Source organism: Palaemon carinicauda, chromosome 34 (assembly GCF_036898095.1).
Source record: "Palaemon carinicauda isolate YSFRI2023 chromosome 34, ASM3689809v2, whole genome shotgun sequence".
In the NCBI taxonomy this organism is placed as follows: domain Eukaryota; kingdom Metazoa; phylum Arthropoda; class Malacostraca; order Decapoda; family Palaemonidae; genus Palaemon; species Palaemon carinicauda.
In genome coordinates this window covers 13,637,524-13,658,989 of record NC_090758.1, presented here as the reverse complement: position 1 = coordinate 13,658,989, position 21,466 = coordinate 13,637,524, and the positions used below count along the sequence as shown (strand labels likewise).

The 21,466-nt window shown below is 47.4% G+C and overlaps 1 protein-coding gene across 5 annotated transcripts in view; it reads right to left on the bottom strand.

Annotated features, from left to right (window-relative positions):
• Positions 1 to 21,466, bottom strand: part of LOC137627080 (mediator of RNA polymerase II transcription subunit 25-like) — a 121,937-nt gene that overhangs the window by 92,828 nt on the left and 7,643 nt on the right. For all 5 annotated transcript variants that reach the window (XM_068358071.1, XM_068358074.1, XM_068358072.1 and 2 more), the window contains exon 2: positions 11,881 to 11,929. In XM_068358071.1, coding sequence (XP_068214172.1) covers positions 11,881 to 11,929 — 49 coding nt within the window. The remainder of the gene's footprint in view (positions 1 to 11,880; positions 11,930 to 21,466) is intronic.

Below are 21,466 nucleotides of genomic sequence, written 5' to 3'. Positions count from 1 at the left end.
CGGTATGAATGAATGAGACTAAGTCATACCCCGTTGGTATACTCAGTCCTCAATATGTCGGAACGTTGATGGAAGACTGAGGTACAAGCATATTTGACCCGTAAATCATAACCAACAACCATCGAGTGAGAGGAAGGGTGTACACTGAAGGGGGGGGGGGATGGAATAACCTCCCCAACTTGTTGGGGGGGGGTGTAATGGTACAGGGAAATCGCCAGTGCGCAGTGGTAGACAGGGCTACCAACTGGAGATCCCCTAATCATGACATGAAAATCCCAAAAATATGATCATAACGGAGTAAGCAATAAATATAATATCAATGCACAAATACATAAAAATAATTAATGAATTAAAAGCGAAATCACGTAAGTAAGGTTAGGCATGCAGAAAAAATATGGCGAGAGAGGGACTCGGGCGAGTGGTAGGGGAGGAAGCATGACGCCATCAGCAGATGGAAAGCAGGGGTACCAACCTAGTTACTGAAGCGGTAGATCGAACAGTAAAAACAACAAAATACGCGAGAGTCCCACTCGAGCCAAACGTAAAACTAGGTGGAGCGTAATAAAACAAAAGGTTTTACTAATAATAAGTGAGATGGTCGAAATTAAAGCTCCTAGAACTAGCGAAACAATCTCAATGTTGACGCTATCCACCAACACGCACGAATGCAGGCATACCAACATAACCTACTCCTGATGAAACGCTAACACCGATATCATAGGATAACATAAAATAAATGCTATATGAAAGCATAAAGTTGGTGTACTAAATGAATATTGCTATATGAAAGCATAAAGTTATGTACTAAATGAATATAAGGAAAAAACTCCTAAAGGATCGAACGAATATAAAAGACGGACGAACTAACGAGACAAAGGGCAGAGGCGAAAGAAAGAACGGGGACGCCGCTCATATATAAACACTTCTAAATAATAAAAACAAAGATGACACTGCCCAATCTCGTTAAAAACTCATGGATAAGGTACTTAACTTCGATGGGGTATCTTGGGAATCGGCCATCGAGAGAAAGTTGATGATAAATCCAATGAAACACACGAAATAAAACACTTGGACTTATATCAAACAGGTGCTTGAAAGGAGTGATGGGCAAGCGTGGGTTGAGTTAGTAGTACTGGTCTGCGAGGCAGGGGAGGTTGAACGGCACCTCACTATTGGGGGATTTCGAAGAGGAGAAATCTAAATGGTACGAGACCTCTGGTATTTCGCCCCAGTCTATACCGACACCATTAGGTGAGCGAGCTAGTTCAACCTAGCATTCCTTTACATTTTTTCTCTGGTAATATTAGCAGTTATATTCCTTTGAAATGGTGCATAAGGAGCATTTCACTGCGCGGCACAGGGATTGAGCCCAGAAATAACATTTTTCAATATTAAACTTACCCGATAATCATGTAGCTGATTCACACCCAGGGGGGTGGGTGAAAACCAGTGTACAAGATTAAAGGATAGCTAAGTATCCCATATTTCATATAACAGTTATCTCAAATAACAATGAAATAATAAGTACCTGGTAAGGAAGTCGAATTGAACCGTTACTCTGCCTCTTTTTTAAGTTCGTCTTCCTTACTGAGCGCAGCGTTCCTCTTGGAGGCTGAATCAACCCAAAGGTGCCAAAGTACACGGGGTTGCAACCCCTACTAAAGGACCTCTACAAAACCTTTAACCCAGGCGCTTCTCAAGAATGAATAGACCACCCGCCAAATCAAAAGGATGCGGAAGGCTTCTTAGCCTACCGTAACAACCATAAAAACAACAATAAAAGCATTCAAGAGAAAGGTTAAAAAAAAGGTTATGGGATTAAGGGAATGTAGTGGCTGAGCCCTCACCTACTACTGCACTCGCTGCTACGAATGGTCCCAGGGTGTAGCAGTTCTCGTAAAGAGACTGGACATCTTTAAGATAAAATGATGCAAACACTGACTTGCTCCTCCAATAGGTTACATCCATTATGCTCTGCAGAGAACGGTTTTTATTAAAGGCCATCGAAGTAGCTACGGCTCTTACTTCGTGGGTCCTTACCTTCAGCAATGCAAGGTCTTCCTCCTTTAAGTGAGAGTGTGCTTCTCTGATCAGAAGCCTTATATAATACGAAACCCCATTCTTGGACATGGGCCTCGAAGGTTTCTTGATGGCACACCATAAGGCTTCTGACTGTCCTCGAATAGGTTTAGACCTCTTAAGATAATATTTGAGAGCTCTGACAGGGCAAAGAACTCTCTCTAGTTCGTTACCTACCATGTTGGAGAGGCTAGGTATTTCAAACGATCTAGGCCAAGGACGTGAAGGAAGTTCGTTCTTTGCTAGGAATCCGAGCTGAAAAGAACATGTTGCAGATTCGGTCGTGAAACCAATGTTCTTGCTGAAGGCATGAACCTCACTGACTCTCTTAGCTGTTGCAAGGCAGACGAGAAAAAGAGTCTTGAGGGTAAGGTCCTTGAAGGAAGCTGACTGGAGAGGTTCGAACCTAGATGACATAAGGAACCTTAAGACTACGTCTAGATTCCAGCCTGGAGTGGAAAGACGACGTTCTTTAGACGTCTCAAAAGACTTAAGAATGTCTTGAAGGTCCTTGTTGGAAGACAGGTCCAAACCTCTGTGGCGGAGAACTGAAGCCAACATACTCCTATATCCTTTAATCGTAGGGGCTGAAAGGGATCTCTCATTCCTAAGATGTAGAAGGAAGTCAGCTATTTGGGTCACAGAGGTATTGGTAGAGGATATTGAATTGGCTCTACACCAGCTTCGGAAGACCTCCCACTTAGACTGGTAGACTCTACGAGTGGAAACCCTTCTTGCTCTGGCAATCGCACTGGCTGCCTCCTTCGAAAAGCCTCTAGCTCTAGCGAATCTTTCGACAGTCTGAAGGCAGTCAGCCGAAGAGCGTGGAGGTTTGGGTGCAACCTGTCTACGTGAGGTTGACGTAGAAGGTCCACTCTTAGAGGTAGAGTCCTGGGGATGTCGACTAGCCATTGAAGTACCTCTGTGAACCATTCTCTTGCAGGCCAAAGGGGAGCAACCAGCGTCAGCCGTGTCCCTTCGTGCGAGATGAATTTCTGCAGAACTTTGTTTATTATCTTGAACGGTGGGAATGCGTACAGGTCGAGATGGGACCAGTTCAGTAGAAAAGCATCCACATGAACTGCTGCAGGGTCTGGAACAGGGGAACAGTACAGCGGAAGTCTCTTGGTTATGGAGGTGGCAAACAGATCTATGGTAGGTTGACCCCACAAGGTCCAAAGTCTGTTGCACACACTCTTGTGGAGGGTCCATTCCGTGGGAATGACCTGATTCCTTCTGCTTAGGCGATCTGCTGAGACGTTCATATCGCCCTGAATGAACCTCGTGACCAGAGTGAGGTTTAGACCTCTTGACCAAATGAGGAGGTCCCTTGCGATCTCGTATAGGCTCCTCGAATGGGTCCCTCCTTGCTTGGAGATGTAAGCCAAGGCTGTGGTATTGTCTGAGTTCACCTCCACCACTTTGCCTAGCAGGAGGGACTTGAAGTTCAACAGGGCTAAATGAACTGCTAGTAGCTCCTTGCAGTTGATGTGGAGTAATCCCTGTTCCTCGTTCCACGTTCCCGAGCATTCCCGTCCGTTCAAGGTCGCACCCCAGCCCGAGTCCGATGCATCTGAGAAGAGATGAAGATTGGGGGTCTGAATGGCCAACGATAGACCCTCCCTGAGAAGGAGGTTGTGCTTCCACCACAGGAGAGTGGTCTTCATCTCTTGGGTGATTGGGATAGAGACTGCTTCGAGAGTCGAACCCTTGTCCCAATGAGCTGCAAGATGGAATTGAAGAGGGCGGAGGTGGAGTCTCCCTAGCTCGACAAACAGGGCCAGTGATGAAAGGGTCCCTGTGAGACTCATCCACTGTCTCACCGAGCAACTGCTCCTCTTCAGCATGCTCATGATGCACTCTAGGGCTTGGCTTATCCTGGGGGCCGATGGAAAAGCCCGAAAATCCTGACTCCGAATCTCCATTCCCAGGTACACAATGGATTGGGAGGGAATGAGTTGAGACTTCTCTATGTTGACTAATAGACCCAGGTCTCTGATTAAGTCTAAAGTCCAATTGAGATTCTCCAGACAGCGACGACTCGTGGAGGCTCTCAACAGCCAGTCGTCTAAGTAGAGGGAGGCTCTGATGTCCGATAAGTGTAGGAATTTTGCTATATTCCTCATCAGATGAGTAAAGACCATAGGAGCTGTGCTTAGGCCAAAACACAGGGCTTGGAATTGGTAGACAACCTTTCCAAAAACGAATCTCAGGAAAGGTTGGGAGTCTGGATGAATAGGAACGTGAAAGTAGGCATCTTTCAAGTCCAACGAGACCATCCAGTCCTCCTGTCTGACCGCTGCTAAGACCGACTTCGTCGTCTCCATCGTGAACGTCTGCTTGGTGACATACGCGTTGAGAGCGCTGACGTCCAGCACCGGTCTCCAACCTCCTGTCTTCTTGGCCACAAGAAAGAGACGGTTGTAGAAGCCCGGGGATTGATGGTCCCGGACTATAACCACTGCCTTCTTCTGCACAAGTAGCGACACCTCCTGGTGCAATGCTAGCCTCTTGTCCTCTTCTTTGTAGTTGGGAGAGAGGTTGATGGGCGATGTGGTCAGAGGTGGTTTGAGGCAGAATGGAATCCTGTAACCGTTCCTCAGCCAACTGACAGACTGGGTGTCTGCACCTCTCTTCTCCCAGGCTCGCCAGAAGATCTTGAGTCTGGCTCCTACTGCTGTCTGGAGATGCGGAGAGTCAGTTTTTTCCTTTAGATGTCCTGGATCCTTTCCTAGACTTGCTCCTGTGAGAGTCTGGACGGGAGCTTCCTCGGCTGGGGGCTCTACCACGAAAGGGCGGTATGAACCTCGTAGCAGGGGTATCAGCCACTGGGGAGCGATAAGTCTTGGGGACTGAGGTAGCAACCTTAGACTTACGAGCCGATGAGGCTACAAGATCGTGTGTATCCTTTTGTATCAGGGCAGCAGACAAGTCCTTAACCAGCTCTTCGGGGAAGAGGAACTTCGAGAGCGGAGCAAAAAGGAGTTGTGACCGTTGGCAAGGTGTAATGCTGGCGGAAAGGAAGGTACACAGTTGTTCCCTTTTCTTCAAAACCCCTGATACAAACATCGACGCAAGCTCACCAGATCCATCCCTAATGGCCTTATCCATGCAGGACATTAATAGCATGGCAGAATCCTTGTCCGCAGGAGAGGTCTTCTTGCTGAGGGCCCCCAGGCACCAGTCTAGAAAGTTGAACATTTCAAATGCTCTAAACACTCCTTTCAGTAAGTGATCCAGGTCTGAGAAGGTCCAACAAACCTTAGAGCGCCTCATTGCAGTACTCCGAGGCGAGTCTACCAGACTTGAGAAGTCAGCCTGGGCAGAGGCAGGTACTCCCAAGCCTGGTGCTTCTCCTGTGGCATACCAAATGCTCGCTTTCGAAGTGAGCTTAGTTGGCGGGAACATGAAAGAAGTCTTGCCAAGGTGTTGCTTAGTCTGCAGCCACTCCCCTAAGATCCTTAACGCCCTCTTAGAGGACCTTGCTAGGACTAGCTTAGTATAGGTGGACTTAGCTTGTTGTATGCCCAGCGAAAACTCAGATGGCGGAGAGCGGGGAATAGCAGAGACGAAGTGGTCTGGGTAAACCTCCCTAAGTAGAGCCAAGACCTTACGAAAGTCAATAGACTGTGGAGAAAGCTTGGATTCATCCACGTCTGATGAGGGATCCAGGTGTGCCTCCTCATCCTCAGACGCCTCATCACCAGAGTGTAGCGAAGAGATCGGACAAGAATGCTGAACAGCAGAGTCAGAACGAGTAGGAACAATATTAGTGGTTTCCTCTTCAAGTAACTGTTGAGGGAAAACCTGAGGCTCAGACTGCAAAGGCTGAATAACAGACGAAGCAGAAGGAAGGCGCATGGGTGGAGGAGGCTGACTCCTAGCATGAGTGGTTGAACCCAAGGATTGCGCTTGCTGAGCGGTTGGCGGAAGCGGAGTAGCAAGTTCCTGTTCCTGTGGTATGAGCGGAGCGTGATGAGGTTGAGGCTGCGCAGAACAAGGTAAATGTCTCGCAAGCTGAGGCTCCTGAGGCGCAAGGCCAAGGTGTAGTGGTGCTTGCCTTGTGGAGGGTTGAGCTCGCTGCAGCGAGAGCTGAGGAGACTGACTCATGGACGGGAGAGGTTGTTGTACCTCAACCGAGAGTTGCACCACTGGTGGAGCAGCAAGGGGAGGCGGAGGAAGAGAGGTATAATCCTCCTGATCCCATTGTAAAGGTTGCCTTAAAGAAGGCGGAGGCTGAACACCACTGGGAACAGCAAACTCAGAACGTGGCTCAACATCGTACGCCTGGCAGGTGGTACTGCGATCAGGCGGAGCGAGCGCAGGCGGAGCGAGCGCAGGCAGAGCGAGAGCAGGCGGAGGGAGTGTAGGCGGAGGCGGAGGCGCAACACTCTCAGCCCGACACTCACGCATCAAGTCCGAAAGCTGTGCTTGCATGGACTGAAGTAGAGTCCACTTGGGATCGGCAGAAACTACAGTAGACTGAGGTAAAGCCTTAACAGTCGAGCTCTGTTATGGCAGAACCTTACTCCTCTTGGGCGGAGTGCAGTCGACAGATGACTGCGGCGAGTCAGAGCTGAGCCAATGACTGCAACCTGGCTGAGCACTCGCGGACTGGACTCTGCGTTTAAGTGGTCTCGAGACCTGAGACCAACGTTTCTTCCCTGACAGTTGATCAGCGGACGAGAAAAAGACGGGCTCAATCGTCTGCAGGTGGGAGTGACGGTCTTTGGAAGACACGCCCGCAACCACCGAGGATACTTCTGTGCGCCTAACAAGGCCTGCCGAACCCTTATGCCCTTCGACATTGCTTCTCCCCTGGGCTTGGGAGCTTGCAAGAGGTCCCGGACTGGGAGGACGACTGGCTCGCACAGAAGTATCCTCACGCACCACACTGGCACTGACACTAGCACTTGGCACTGCACTGACAATAGCACTCGTTACAGCACTGGCACTAACTCCACCCACTGCACTCTTGACCTTAAGTTCCTTGACTTCGGCCATCAGAGATTTATGGTCACTTACCACTGACTCTACTTTATCGCCTAAGGCCTGAATAGCACGCAAAACAACAGACATATCAGGCGGAGGACAAACAGTAGGTTCGGGGGTAGCCACTACAGGGGTAGGAAAAGGTAGGGGATCATGAGGTGAGGAAAAAAGTGAAGAGTGAGAAGAACTCCTCCTAACTCTACCTCTCTCTAACTTAGTTGAATATTTCAAAAGACGGACAAATTCCAATTCCGAAAGTCCGGCGCATTCCTCACATCGATTTTCTAACTGACAGGGCCTGTCCCTACAGTCAGAACAAGCGGTGTGAGGATCTACCGAGGCCTTCGGAATACGCCTATTGCAAGACCTACATCGTCTATGGGAGGGGGCTTGCGAAATGTCAGACATCTTGAATCCAAAGAGTTAGCCAAAGGGGGTTCCAAAATCAAGCAAAAGATCGTTAACCGTTAATCAGGACTATATAAAAGCTATCTAGCTAATATAAGAAGGTTTCCAGTAAAGCGACAGCCGTTAATCTGAGAGAATACTTCACCAATTAGCCATGAAAATACTCGAAGACCATAAGCGTATCCCAGAACGTCTTGCCGGAAGCACGACAGAGGAATAATTGAGGAGGTGTCAACAAGAAGTACTTGAGTACCTGGCCACAGGTGGCGCTGGTAAGTACACCCCCTTCTAGTATTGTGATAGCTGGCGTATCCCTCCATAGAATTCTGTCGGGCAACGGAGTTGACAGCTACATGATTATCGGGTAAGTTTAATATTGAAAATGGGGAAGTATCCAGATTGTCCCAAAGATGTTGAAAAGCGATTTCAAACACCAAGAGTTTCCTAAGTTCAACCAGGAGGCGAATACGTCGATCATCGGTAATCCCCAGAGAAGGAAGCCTTTCCACGGCACGAGGATGTACTGTAGTGACCAATCTGAACCTACAACCCGCCCCTGGCGACTAAGTATGTCTGCTAGTTCGTTCCTCTTCACTGGAATGAACCTCAATGACAACTCTGCTGTGGTGTCCATCACCCAGATGTGAACGTGCTTTGTCAACTAGCAAAGACTGTACGAGACAGTCTCTCCTTGCTTGTTGACGTAAAGTATGAGGTTAGTGCTGTCCCTCAGCTACACTACTGAATGCCCTATCAAACTGTTGGAAAGATTGTAAGGTTAGGAACACCACTTGCATTTCCAGCAAGTGACTTGGTCTCACAGAACAGAAGCATCTCTGGAGTTGAGTGGAACTCCATTGGGGAAGTTTTCTCGTTGTTCAGCCACCAAGAAAGAACGTCTCGTGCCTCCCACTCTGCCAGAAAAGTATGGGACTGGAGATCGGCTATTGCCGACCGGAGGTTCATCAGGCACCACCTAAGTGGTCCCTGGTGGAACAAGTATCTCAGGGGAAAAGACATTCTAGAAAACATTACCACAGTTGTGTTACCAAACTGAGTCTGCCAATGCTATTATCTGAAGAGAACACTATTAACATGCCCAGTACTTCATTCTCTGATAGGGTATGAGACTAAACTTTTCACAATCTATCATGATCCTAAGATCCTGAAGCAACTACCTCTCAGAAGAGGCCAGGACTAACCAGTCGTCAAGATGCCCCAACAGACGTATTCCATTCGGGTGGACTCAGGTTAAGACCTAGGTGAACGATCACTTCAACACTTTTGGAGTGGTGGAGAGTACGAAGCACAGGGCGAGGTGGAGATACTTTCTACACGACTCACGAACGGGTATTAAGAAATATATGTCCTTCGTATCCACAGACAGTATGAAGTCTTCCTCTCTTATGGCAAAACGCATGATACTTACCGCTTCCATTCTGAACTGAGTTTGACGAACAAATTTGTTCAGCGACAAGAGGTCGATGACAGGTCCGCAGCCCCACATCAACTCCTCCACCAGAAAGAGCCAACCGTAGAACTGTCTCTCTCAACTTCAAGTGCATTATCCTACAGTGCATTCACCTCTGCAGTCAAGCCAGAGTTTTCATCTATTTCGGAGGGCAACTCTAGAACAGCAACAGAGTACAATGAGGGGAAATCGAAGATCTTTGAAGGGTAGGTAGTATCAGTACTAAAGGACTTCTACTACCCACTGTACTGCTCTGTGTCAGTGACATACAGACCAATAGCGTGCCATGCATCACCCCATTAGTGGTAGCTACAGGAGAGGAACTAGAGGCGTGGACGGGAAACTTTAGTGACCCCTTCCTCCGTTCTTACCTCAGCCATCCTTCCTTAACTATCAGGTTAGGAGCAATTTAAGAGAAGCACTATCAGCACCTCTCTTATAGGAAGAAGAATCTGGTGTTCTCCATCAGGCTTTTGGAAGCAGCCAGAGCATTCTTCAAGGCTGATTCTGAGAGTGGCTTAGTCTCGCCACAAGCCACCTTCGAAGAGCATAGACCCCAGAAGGCAATTGAAAGATGGATGAGGGAGTCATGGCTAGACTTCCTCCACTTCTTCGCTGTTTCCTCTACGTCTTTCTGAGGGAAAAGAGACGTAACAGTCGGCACAGGGGAGTTGCTCGATGCCTATGCCACCTCCTATCCATCTTGCCTGGAGAATCGGGAATCCAAATGCATCTTCTTCAAGACTCAGTCAGTCCATCAGTTACCCGACTGGTACACCATGAAGGTCACCGAATTCACATGTCTCTAGATTTGACAAATATTGAATACAGTAGGGACAAAGTAGGCAACTGCACCAGACCACTGGTTAAGCCAAGAAGGTGCCTTGAGGCTGGCCATGGATAGGGTATCCATGGTAGCTGATTCAAGGGCTGAGAAGACCATGCCATCAGTCTTAAGTCTCTCCACACGCAATCCCGTTATCAAAGCAGAAACTGCAAGATCAATAGGAAGAGGAGATGGTCTTGTACCCTCGGGTACATAGAATCTCCTTGGTCAGGGCTGTGGGAGATGGGACGTTACTCGTCTGGCTAGGCAGCGGTGAATTCTCATGCCCGGAGATTTGAGAATTCGCTCTATCTAAGGCCATGCAAGCAAGTGATCATAGTAATGCCAGTTTAGTCCTTGATCAATGAGGGGTGATAAAATGTCAACCATCAACTGTAGCTCCCACTCTCAATGGGTTCTCTGACTCTACCTGAGTGAAGTAAGGCATCACAGGGGTGTTGAAAACCCAAGACCCCTCATCCCTTCCAATAGAGGTAAGGGAGTCAGGAGTGGACCCTAAAGAGGTGAAAGGAGGCCCTGATCAAACACATTCAACTTCCCTTCAAAAACAGAAATGACTGGCACTCAAACTTCCCAAGGCTGATGAAGTACAGGATATTTTAGTCTCCGCGGTGCGTGTCAGTGAGTGTGGTATCGGTGGCGAGCAGACATTACCAGTCACCAGGCCATAAAGAACTTTGTTGCAGATTGTACTTGAGCAATAGAACTGAACTTGGTGCTTGTCAGAGTGCTGAGAGTTGTCCTGGCTGGTCCCCTGATCACATTCCTGATCGTGCATGCATGTGGCAATTTCCCGTCAAGTGGACTACCCACACAAGTTATACAACACCACTGTCTCAAATGTGTTGGAGTCTCTCTAGTGACTAAAGTCATGAGGAGAACGACTATGAAGTGACCGATCGTCCTATTCCCAATCAAGCTCACGCGAGGGAACATCTCGTTGCTCGTAAAAGTGAGGAAACAGATCAATGGTTCCTTTCCCCCCTGGTTCTCTATTGTGGGTGCACAATGAAAATTCGCTACAAATCTACATTTTTCCCTCTGGTACTGAGGCATTTCTGGAATTTAGAACTGGATTTATGACTTTGGGTTCTAGCCTGGTAACGGAACTTGCGAGGACATTTAACGCCAAAGTATCTTTAGGAAGAGGGACTAATGCGTACCTCGGTGCGGTACGAGGCTGAGAACGTATCAAGACGCCTTACCTGGCCGGGTCAGTTCTCTATACTGCACCGTCTCTTCAATGGTGGACGAAACTAACTAAATCAGTACAATGCCCTGAAGCGCCTCTACAGGCTACATCGGGAAACAGGATAATCGCAACCGAGGAAGCTCCAAAAATCCTGACAATAGCCAAACCTCTCGCCAGCTATCCCGCAAATGGAGCACTGGCGATGCCAAAAGACTGATTGATTAGGCATTTTCTGGCATACTGCAATGCCAAAAGAAGGCCACAGCTTCCTTAGAGCCAACTCATCGTCAATCTGTACAGCCACAGGAGAGCCTTGACGAAAAGACTTCAGTAGAGGAGGGCGACAATTCTGCTTTCCCTAAAGATCACCCCAAAGGCACAATGAGGTCTCCTTCCTCCACCAAATCCTCTAGAGGACCCAGCCCTAGAAGAAGCCGAGAAAGACGACGCAGGTCGAGAAATACCGGAAGAAAAGTAGCAGCTATAAAGTGTCTTTGGCATCAGTTTTGGAATAGCAAAAGCAGACTCTGAAGCATCCTTCTAAGCCTTCTTCCTTAGCAAACTCCCCCCAAAAAGGATGACTACAAACAGTCTTTGCACTTATGCATTTACCCTGTGGAGAGAGAAAGATTAATTTAAGATAGCCAAATTTCTTGAGAGGCAGCAAACGTACCTCCATGCTGCCTCCGTCAGAAGTTGAAACGGTTAATCTTGCTGACTGCCAAGTGGGCAGGGCGTCTTCCCCTGCCACCCGTCGATATCTATAACTACCTCGTTAAATTCTAACAGTTGTCTGAGCCTCGCAGACGTCAGGCCCCTATTACAGGATGACTGTTTTTATTTGTGTGGGAAAAACTACTCTAATGGATACTAAATATAAACGACACAAACCTGATTGAAGAAGACATCGGAGTCCTCCGATAAACCTCCGCCAAAACATCTGAAATAAAAAAACAATATTAAATGCTATCAATAAATAGATTACAAAACATACCATTCAATTAAACTTCAGTAATCTTAACTACCGTACAATACAGTAATGTAATTTTGAGTTATATTACACTCTTATAATGGAATGAAATATGTTATTTTTATAATAAAATAAATTTTTGAATATACTTACCCGGTGATTATATAAGCTGCAACTCTGTTGCTCGACAGAAAACTCTACGTAAAAAATCCGCCAGCGATCGCTATGCAGGTAGGGGGTGTACTTCAACAGCGCCATCTGTCGTGCAGGTACTCAGTACTCAATGTAAACACAGAACTCAATTTTCTCCTCGGTCCACTGGGTCTCTATTGGGGAGGAAGGGAGGGTCCTTTAATATATAATCACCGGGTAAGTATATTCAAAAATTTATTTTATTATAAAAATAACATTTTTCAATATTAAACTTAGCCGGTGATTATATAAGCTGAATCACACCCAGGGGGGTGGGTAGAGACCAGCAATAATTGTTTACATTATTATGAGCTAAGGATTTTTTATTTCATTTTAGCAGTTATTCAAAATAACAAACATAAAATAAATAAGTACCTGGTAAGGAAGTCGACTTAAACAATTACTCTGCCTTTTTAAGTACGTCTTCCTTACGGAGCCTCGCGATCCTCTTAGGATGCTGAGCGACCCCTAGGAGCTGAAGTATTAAGGGTTGCAACCCATACAACAGGACCTCATCAAAACCTCTAATCTAGGCGCTTCTCAAGAAATGACTTTGACCACCCGCCAAATCAAGTAGGATGCGAAAGGCTTCTTAGCCTTCCGGACAACCCAAAAACAATAATAAAACATTTCAAGAGAAAGATTAAAAAGGTTATGGAATTAGGGAATTGTAGTGGTTGAGCCCTCACCCACTACTGCACTCGTTGCTACGAATGGTCCCAGAGTGTAGCAGTTCTCGTAAAGAGACTGGACATTCTTAAGATAAAAAGACGCGAACACTGACTTGCTTTTCCAATAGGTTGCGTCGATTATACTTTGCAGAGATCTATTTTGTTTAAAGGCCACGGAAGTTGCGACAGCTCTAACTTCGTGTGTCCTTACCTTCAGCAAAGCTTGGTCTTCCTCATTCAGATGGGAATGAGCTTCTCGTATTAACAGTCTGATAAAATAGGATAAAGCATTCTTTGACATAGGCAAAGATGGTTTCTTAACTGAACACCATAAAGCTTCAGACGGGCCTCGTAAAGGTTTAGTTCGTTTTAAATAGAACTTAAGAGCTCTTACAGGGCATAAGACTCTTTCTAGTTCATTTCCAATCATACGATAAGTTTGGAATATCGAACGATATTGGCCAAGGCCGAGAAGGCAGCTCGTTTTTGGCTAGAAAACCAAGTTGTAGAACATGTAGCCGTTTCGGATGAGAATCCGATGTTCTTGCTGAAGGCATGAATCTCACCGACTCTTTTAGCTGTGGCTAAGCATACCAGGAAAAGAGTCTTTAAGGTGAGATCTTTCAGGGAGGCTGATTGTAGCGGTTCGAACCTGTCTGACATAAGGAATCTTAGTACCACGTCTAAATTCCAACCAGGTGTAACCAAACGACGCTCCTTCGTGGTCTCAAAAGACTTAAGGAGGTCCTGTAGATCTTTATTGTTGGAAAGATCTAAGCCTCTGTGACGGAAGACTGATGCCAACATGCTTCTGTAACCCTTGATAGTGGGAGCTGAAAGAGATCGTTCTTTCCTCAGATATAAGAGGAAGTCAGCTATTTGAGTTACAGAGGTACTGGTCGAGGAAACGGATACTGACTTGCACCAGTTTCGGAAGATTTCCCACTTCGATTGGTAGACTCTAAGGGTGGATGTTCTCCTTGCTCTAGCAATCGCTCTGGCTGCCTCCTTCGAAAAGCCTCTAGCTCTCGAGAGTCTTTCGATAGACTGAAGGCAGTCAGACGAAGAGCGTGGAGGCCTTGGTGTACCTTCTTTACGTGTGGCTGACGTAGAAGGTCCACCCTTAGGGGAAGTGTTCTGGGAACGTCTACTAGCCATCGAAGTACCTCGGTGAACCATTCTCTCGCGGGCCAGAGGGAAGCAACTAGCGTCAACCTTGTCCCTTCGTGAGAGGCGAACCTCTGCAGTACCTTGTTGACAATCTTGAACGGAGGGAATGCATATAGATCTAGATGTGACCAATCTAGGAGAAAGGCATCTATATGAACTGCTGGGTCCGGGATTGGTGAGCAAAATATTGGGAGCCTCTTGGTCATCGAGGTTGCGAAGAGATCTATGGTTGGCTGGCCTCAGGTGGCCCAAAGTCTCTTGCATACATCCTTGTGGAGGGTCCATTCTGTTGGAATTATTTGTCCCTTCCGACTGAGACAATCTGCCATGACATTCAAGTTGCCTTGGATGAACCTCGTTACTAGTGATATGTCTAGACCTTTTGACCAGGTGAGGAGGTCCCTTGCGATCTCGTACAACGTCAGAGAGTAGGTCCCTCCTTGCTTGGAGATGTACGCCAAAGCCGTGGTGTTGTCCGAGTTCACCTCCACCACTTTGCCTTGAAGGAGAGACCTGAAGCTTTTCCAGGCCAGACGTACTGCCAGTAGCTCCTTGCAGTTGAAATGCATTGTCCTTTGACTCGAGTTCCATAATCCCGAGCATTCCCGACCGTCTAATGTCGCACCCCAGCCTACGTCCGATGCGTCCGAGAAGAGAACGTGGTTGGGAGTCTGAACAGTCAGGGGAAGACCCTCTCTTAGGTTGATATAGTCCTTTCACCAAGTCAGACAAAATTTTATCTTTTCGGAAACCGGGATCGAGACCGCTTCTAGCGTCTTGTCCTTTTCCAGTGAAAAGCTAGATGGTATAGAAGAGGACGGAGGTGTAGTCTTCCTAGTGACACAAATTGATCCACGGATGACAGCGTCCCTACCAGACTCATCCACAGCCTGACTGAGCAGCGTTCCTTCTTCAGCATCTTCTGGATGGATAGCAGGGCTGGGGGCTGATCGTCTTGTTCAGCAACGTCCTCATCAGAGGGTTCCTCATCCGAAACTGATGAGGAAACGGCAACAGAGTGGGCAACGTCTGACTCGCTGAATCCCGTCGCACTGGTGGATGCGTGACGGAGCCGGACGCAATATCATGGAACTGCTGCACAGTCTGTGAACTGTCAACAACCATGGGTGCGCGAGGAAGTACAGCGTCAACCCGAAACTGTCTAGACCGTCTGGGTTGTGCAGTCAACACCCTACCGGGTTGCTGAGGTTGACGCACTGCGTCACAACAAGTCACCTCTGCTGGTTGTTGAACGTCCTGAACGTCAACAACCACCTCCGAGCGTCGCTTAACGTCAACGTGCGGCTGGCAACCCACACTGGGTCGCATCGGTGGAGGAACCACCTCAACTGGCAGACGCGAGTAGGTTACCTCAGCGTCAACAGGGCGCACAACCGACCGGTTGGAAGGTTGTTGGCCAGAAGGTTCTTCTCCGCATTTAAGTCCTCTATCAAGGACGCAAGCTTGGACTGCATGTCTTGCAGCAAAGACCACTTAGGGTCTACAGGAGCAGGTGCGGCAACAGACGGTGTGACTGCCTGATGAACCGACCGGTTGGAAGGTTGTTGGCCAGAAGGTTCTTCTCCGCATTTAAGTCCTCTATCAAGGACGCAAGCTTGGACTGCATGTCTTGCAGCAAAGCCCATTTAGGGTCTACGGGAGCAGGTGTGGCAACAGACGGGGTTAGCGACTGAGGCGGAACCGTTTACCATCCCTGAAAGCCTTGTTATGCGTGACATAATAGTACAGCAAAACTTCAAAGGCTCGACAAAAGCTGAGAAGTTGACCTGTAAACAACTTGGAGCGTCTCCTGGCTAGGCGCCAGGGAGAGTCTACCAGAATTGAGAAGTCTATCTGGGCAGAGGCATGAACTCCCAAGCCGAGAACTTCTCTCGTGTCATATCAGACTCTCGCTCTATAAACCAGTTTAAAAGAAGGGAAATCAAAGGCTGTATCCCCCAAACTCCTCCTGGTGAAAAAACCAGTCGCCTAGCCAACGTAACGCTCTCTAGGAGAGCGAGAGAGCACTAGCTTAAAAACAACGGCTTCGAAGTAGCTAGGCCTAGTGTAAGTTCTGACGATTAGGCGAACGAGGAGCAGCAGTTACAAGATCCGGACGAAGATCCTTAAAAAAAAATCATCATGATTTAATTAAAGTCCATAGGAGGCTAAGCAGCTTAAGGCTCCTCTCCATCTGACAGAGTCCTCAAGGGAATATCAGTAGGAGGGAGAACAGCAACTTCCTCATCTACAGGAACCTTGTCCGATAAAAGCTGAGTCTCTCACTGGTGCATTAGTAGCGGACCAGAACGCAACGTCATGTAACTGCTTGACAGTCTGTGAACTGTCAACAACTGAACTGTCAACCACAACAGGTGCGTGAGGACGTACAGCGTCCACTCGAGACTGCTTTGACTGTCTAGACTGAGCAGTCAAAACAACTCTAGAATGCGGAGGTTGACGCACAGCGTCAAAACAAAACAACTTAGACTGTTGTTGTACCTCGCGAACGTCAACGGAAGGTTCCGTGCGTCGCTGAACGTCAACATGCGGCTGGCAGGGTACACTGGAACGCATGGGTGGCGGGACTCTCTCAGCTGGAGTGCGGCAGAAGGTAGCCTCAGCGTCCACAGGACGCACAACCGTGGTTGGTTGTAGGCTAGAGGTTGGTGCAGTGTCAACCTTCTCCGCACGAAAGTCCTGCATCAATGACGTTAACTGAGACTGCATGGTCTGCAGCAAAGACCACTTAGGGTCTACAGGAGCAGGTGCGGCAACAGACGGTGTGACTGCCTGATGCGGTACCGCTTTGCCTCTCTTAGGAGGTGAGCAGTCGTCGGAAGACTGCAGCGAGTCCGAACTGACCCAGTGGCTACAACTGGGCCGTTGGACTTGCGCGGAAGGGACCGACTTGCGCTTAATAGGCCGCGAGACCTTGGTCCATGGTTTCTTATGAGAAACCTCTTCTGCAGACGAGGAATAAATGGGCTCTCTCGTCTTTGTGTGGGTGGGGCGATCTTGGGTAGATACGCCCGAAACCACGGAGGGAAACGTCTGTTCGTTGATCAAGGCCTCTCGAACCCATAAGTCGTTCGACATTACTTCTCCCCTGGGCTTGGGAGCTTGCAAGAGGTCCCGGACTAGGTGAACGACAGGCACGAACAGACGAACCCTCGGACGCAACACTGTAACACTTTGCGCATATCACTTTATCACTTCGATTTTCTGTTTTGCACATATTTCACTGAAATCGAAACTTTTACTGATTTCTACCTGAAACACGCAATTCTACCCTTCATTAAAAGGTAGTAATTGCGAAATCAGTCGTATAATGCAGCTCATTAATACCAGCAAAAAACAGAAAACATATATTAAGATAAAAAATTCAGTGGCTGGGAAAGAGACTAAACACTAGTTCATATAAACTACGTTTTCAATCTCTCACCGCACATAGCCTGGGGACGAGAATAAAAACCTAAAAACGTTTTACCTTCCTCCCCGTACAGAGACTAGGGACGAGAGTAACACGAGAACAACGTTACCCGCTTGAACGGAACGTTTTCTCTCCTCTCTCTCCCTCCGTCTCTATCTCTCTCTCTCTTTCTCTCTTGATTTCGCACCTAAGAGAAGAGCCCAATTATATATCGTCAAAAAAAACATGTTATTTGACTAAAGGAAAAAACTGAAAGGTTTTCCAAATAAAAAGTTCCTTTAAATTAGAATTTAAAACATTTAAGCTAAGAAAGAATGAACAAATCGTCAGAATCGATTTACTCTTACTGCAAAGAGAAACCGTGATACACTCTCTCTCTATCGTAACGATAGAGCGCATGTTGAACGTCCTGAACGTCAACAACTGCGTAGCCTAAAAAACTAAACGTTAGTTCATCTTTGAAAACAGTACGAAGACTATCAAAGAAATTCTTTCATAAAACATTAAATTTAAAAAGTTTTAAATTCTTTAAAAGCTAAATACGATATAACGGGCTCAACGTTGATTAACTTCGGTTCCAAGTTAGGACCGCCTACTATCAGGAAAGGTCGCATATAAACAAAACATTAAAATGTTATTTTCATTAGTAAAATAAATTTTTGAATATACTTACCCGATAATCATGTAGCTGTCAACTCCGTTGCCCGACAGAATTCTACGGAAGGGATACGCCAGCGATCGCTATACAAGAGGGGGGTGTACTCACAAGCGCCACCTGTGGCCAGGTACTGCAGTACTTCTTGTTGACACCACTTCAATTTTTCCTCGGTCCACTGGTTCTATGGGGAGGAAGGGTGGGTCAATTAAATCATGATTATCGGGTAAGTATATTCAAAAATTTATTTTACTAATGAAAATAACATTTTTCAATATTAAACTTACCCGATAATCATGTAGCTGATTCACACCCAGGGAGGTGGGTGAAAACCAGTGTACATGTATATCAAGAAGCTAAGTATCCCGTATTTCATATTATCAGTTATTCAAAATAACAATGAAATTACAAGTACCTGGTAAGGAAGTCGACTTGAGCCATTACTCTGCCTTAAATAAGTTCGTCTTCCTTACTGAGCGCAGCGTTCCTCTTAGGAGGCTGAACAACTCTAAGGTGCTGAAGTATCAAGGGCTGCAACCCATACTAAAGGACCTCATCACAACCTTTAACCTCGGCGCTTCTCAAGAAAGAATTGACCACCCGCCAAATCAACAAGGATGTGGAAGGCTTCTTAGCCGACCGTACAACCCATAAAAAGTATTCAAGAGAAAGGTTAAAAGGTTATGGGATTATGGGAATGTAGTGGCTGAGCCCTCGCCTACTACTGCATTCGTTGCTACGAATGGTCCCAGGGTGTAGCAGTACTCGTAAAGAGACTGGACATCTTTGAGATAGAATGATGCGAACACTGACTTGCTTCTCCAATAGGTTGCATCCATAACACTCTGCAGAGAATGGCTCTGTTTGAAGGCCACTGAAGTAGCCACAGCTCTCACTTCATGTGTCCTTACCTTCAGCAAAGCAAGGTCTTCTTCCTTCAGATGAGAATGTGCTTCTCTAATCAGAAGCCTGAATAGTAAGAAACTGAGTTCTTAGAACTTGGAAAAGAAGGTTTCTTGATAGCACACCATAAGGCTTCTGATTGTCCTCGTAAAGGTTAAGACCTTTTTAGATAGTACCTAAGAGCTCTAACTGGGCAAAGTACTCTCTCCAGTTCATTCCCCACCAAGTTGGACAGGCTTGGGATCTCGAACGACTTAGGCCAAGGACGTGAAGGAAGCTCGTTTAGCAAAAACCGAGCTGCAAGGAACATGTAGCCGTTTCAGATGTGAAAACAATGATCCTGCTGAAGGTGTGGATCTCACTTACTCTTTTAGCTGTTGTCAAGCACACGAGGAAAAGAATTTTTAATGTGAGGTCCTAAAAAGAGGCTGATTGGAGAGGTTCAAATCTTGATGACATAAGGAACCTTAGGACCACGTCTAGATTCCAGCCTGGAGTGGACAACCGACGTTCCTTTGAGGTCTCAAAAGACCTAGGGAGGTCCTGTAGATCTTTGTTGGTGGAAAGATCCAAGCCTCTGTGGCGGAAAACCGCTGCCAACATACTTCTGTAACCCTTGATCGTAGGAGCTGAAAGGGATCTTACTTTCCTTAGATATAACAGGAAGTCAGCAATCTGGGTTACAGTGGTACTGGTTGAGGAAACTGCATTGGTCTTGTACCAGCTACGGAAGACTTCCCCTTGAGACTGATAGATTCTGAGAGTGGATGTTCTCCTTGCTTTGGCAATCGCTCTGGCTGCCTCCTTCGAAAAGCCCCTAGCTCTTGAGAGTCTTTCGAAAGTCTGAAGGCAGTCAGACGAAGAGCGTGGAGGTTTGGGTGTACCTTCTTTACGTGAGGTAGACGTAGAAGGTTCACTCCTAGAGGAAGAGTCCTGGGAATGTCGACCAGCCATTGCAGTACCTCTAAGAACCATTCTCTCGCGGGCCAGAGCGGAGCCAACCAACGTCAGCCGTGTCCCTTTGCGAGAGGAGAACTTCTGAAGTACCCTGTTGACAATCTTGAACGGCGGGAATGCATACAGGTCGAGATGGAACCAATCCAGCAGAAAAGCATCCACGTGAACTGCTGCTGGGTCTGGAATCGGAGAACAATACAACAGGAGTCTCTAGGTTATCGAGGTAGCGAACAGATCTATGGTTGGCTGACCCCACAGGGCCCAAAGTCTGCTGCAAACATTCTTGTGAAGGGTCCACTCTGTGGGGATGACCTGACCCTTCCGGCTGAGGTGATCTGCCATGACATTCATACCGCCCTGAATGAACCTCGTTACCAGCGTGAGCTTTCGATCTTTAGACCAGATGAGGAGGTCCCTTGCGATCTAGAACAACTTCACGAAAGAGTCCCTCCCTGCTTGAAGATGTAAGCCAGGGCTGTGGTGTTGTCAGAGTCCACCTCCACCACTTTGTTAAGCTGGAGGGACTTGAAGTTTATCAAGGCCAGAAGAACCGCCAACAACTCCTTGCAATTGATGTGAAGTGTCCTTTGTTCCTGATTCCATGTTCCCGAGCATTCCTGTCCGTCCAAAGTCGCACCCCAGCCCGTGTCTGATGCGTCCGAGAGGAGAAGGCGGTCGGGTTTCTGAACAGCCAAAGATAGACTTCCTTGAGAAGAAAGCTGTTCTTACACCACGCGAGAGAAGACCTCCTCTCTTCGGAAACAGGAACTGAGACCGTCTCTAGCGTCATGTCCTTTATCCAGTGAGCAGCTAGATGATACTGAAGGGGGGGAGGTGGAGTCTCCCTAACACGATGAACAGGGCCAGCGATGAAAGTGTCCCTGTTAGACTCATCCACTACCTGACTGAGCATCGGTTCCTTCTCAGCATGCTCTGGATGCATTCTAGGGCTTGGAAGATCCTTGGGGCCGACGGAAAAGCCCGAAAAGCTCGACTCTGAAGATCCATACCCAGGGAGACAATGGTCTGGGATGGAACGAGCTGAGACTCCTCAAAATTGACCAGGAGGCCCAGTTCCTTGGTCAGATCCATAGTCCATCTGAGAATCTCCAGACAGCGACGACTTGTGGGAGCTCTTAAAAGCCAGTCGTCTGACGGAGCCGGACACAAGATCATGGTACTGCTGCACAGTCTGTGAACTGTCAACCATGGGGAAGCGAGGAAGTACAGTGACAACCCGAAGCTGTCTAGACTGTCTGGGTCGTACAGACAACTCCTTATCGGGTTGCTGAGGTTGCCGCACTGCGTCACAACAAGTCACTTCTGCTGGTTGTTGAACGTCTTCCCAGTGACACACTGACTCCGTAAACAAAAAAATCCTCTAACAAGGACTAAGCTTGGACTGCATGTCTTGCAACACAGCTCAAGGTCTATGGGAGCAGGTGTGGTAACAGACGGGGTTAGCGACTGAAGTGGAACCATTACCTTCCCTGGGAGCATGTTATGCTTAAATAAAAGTCCATAGG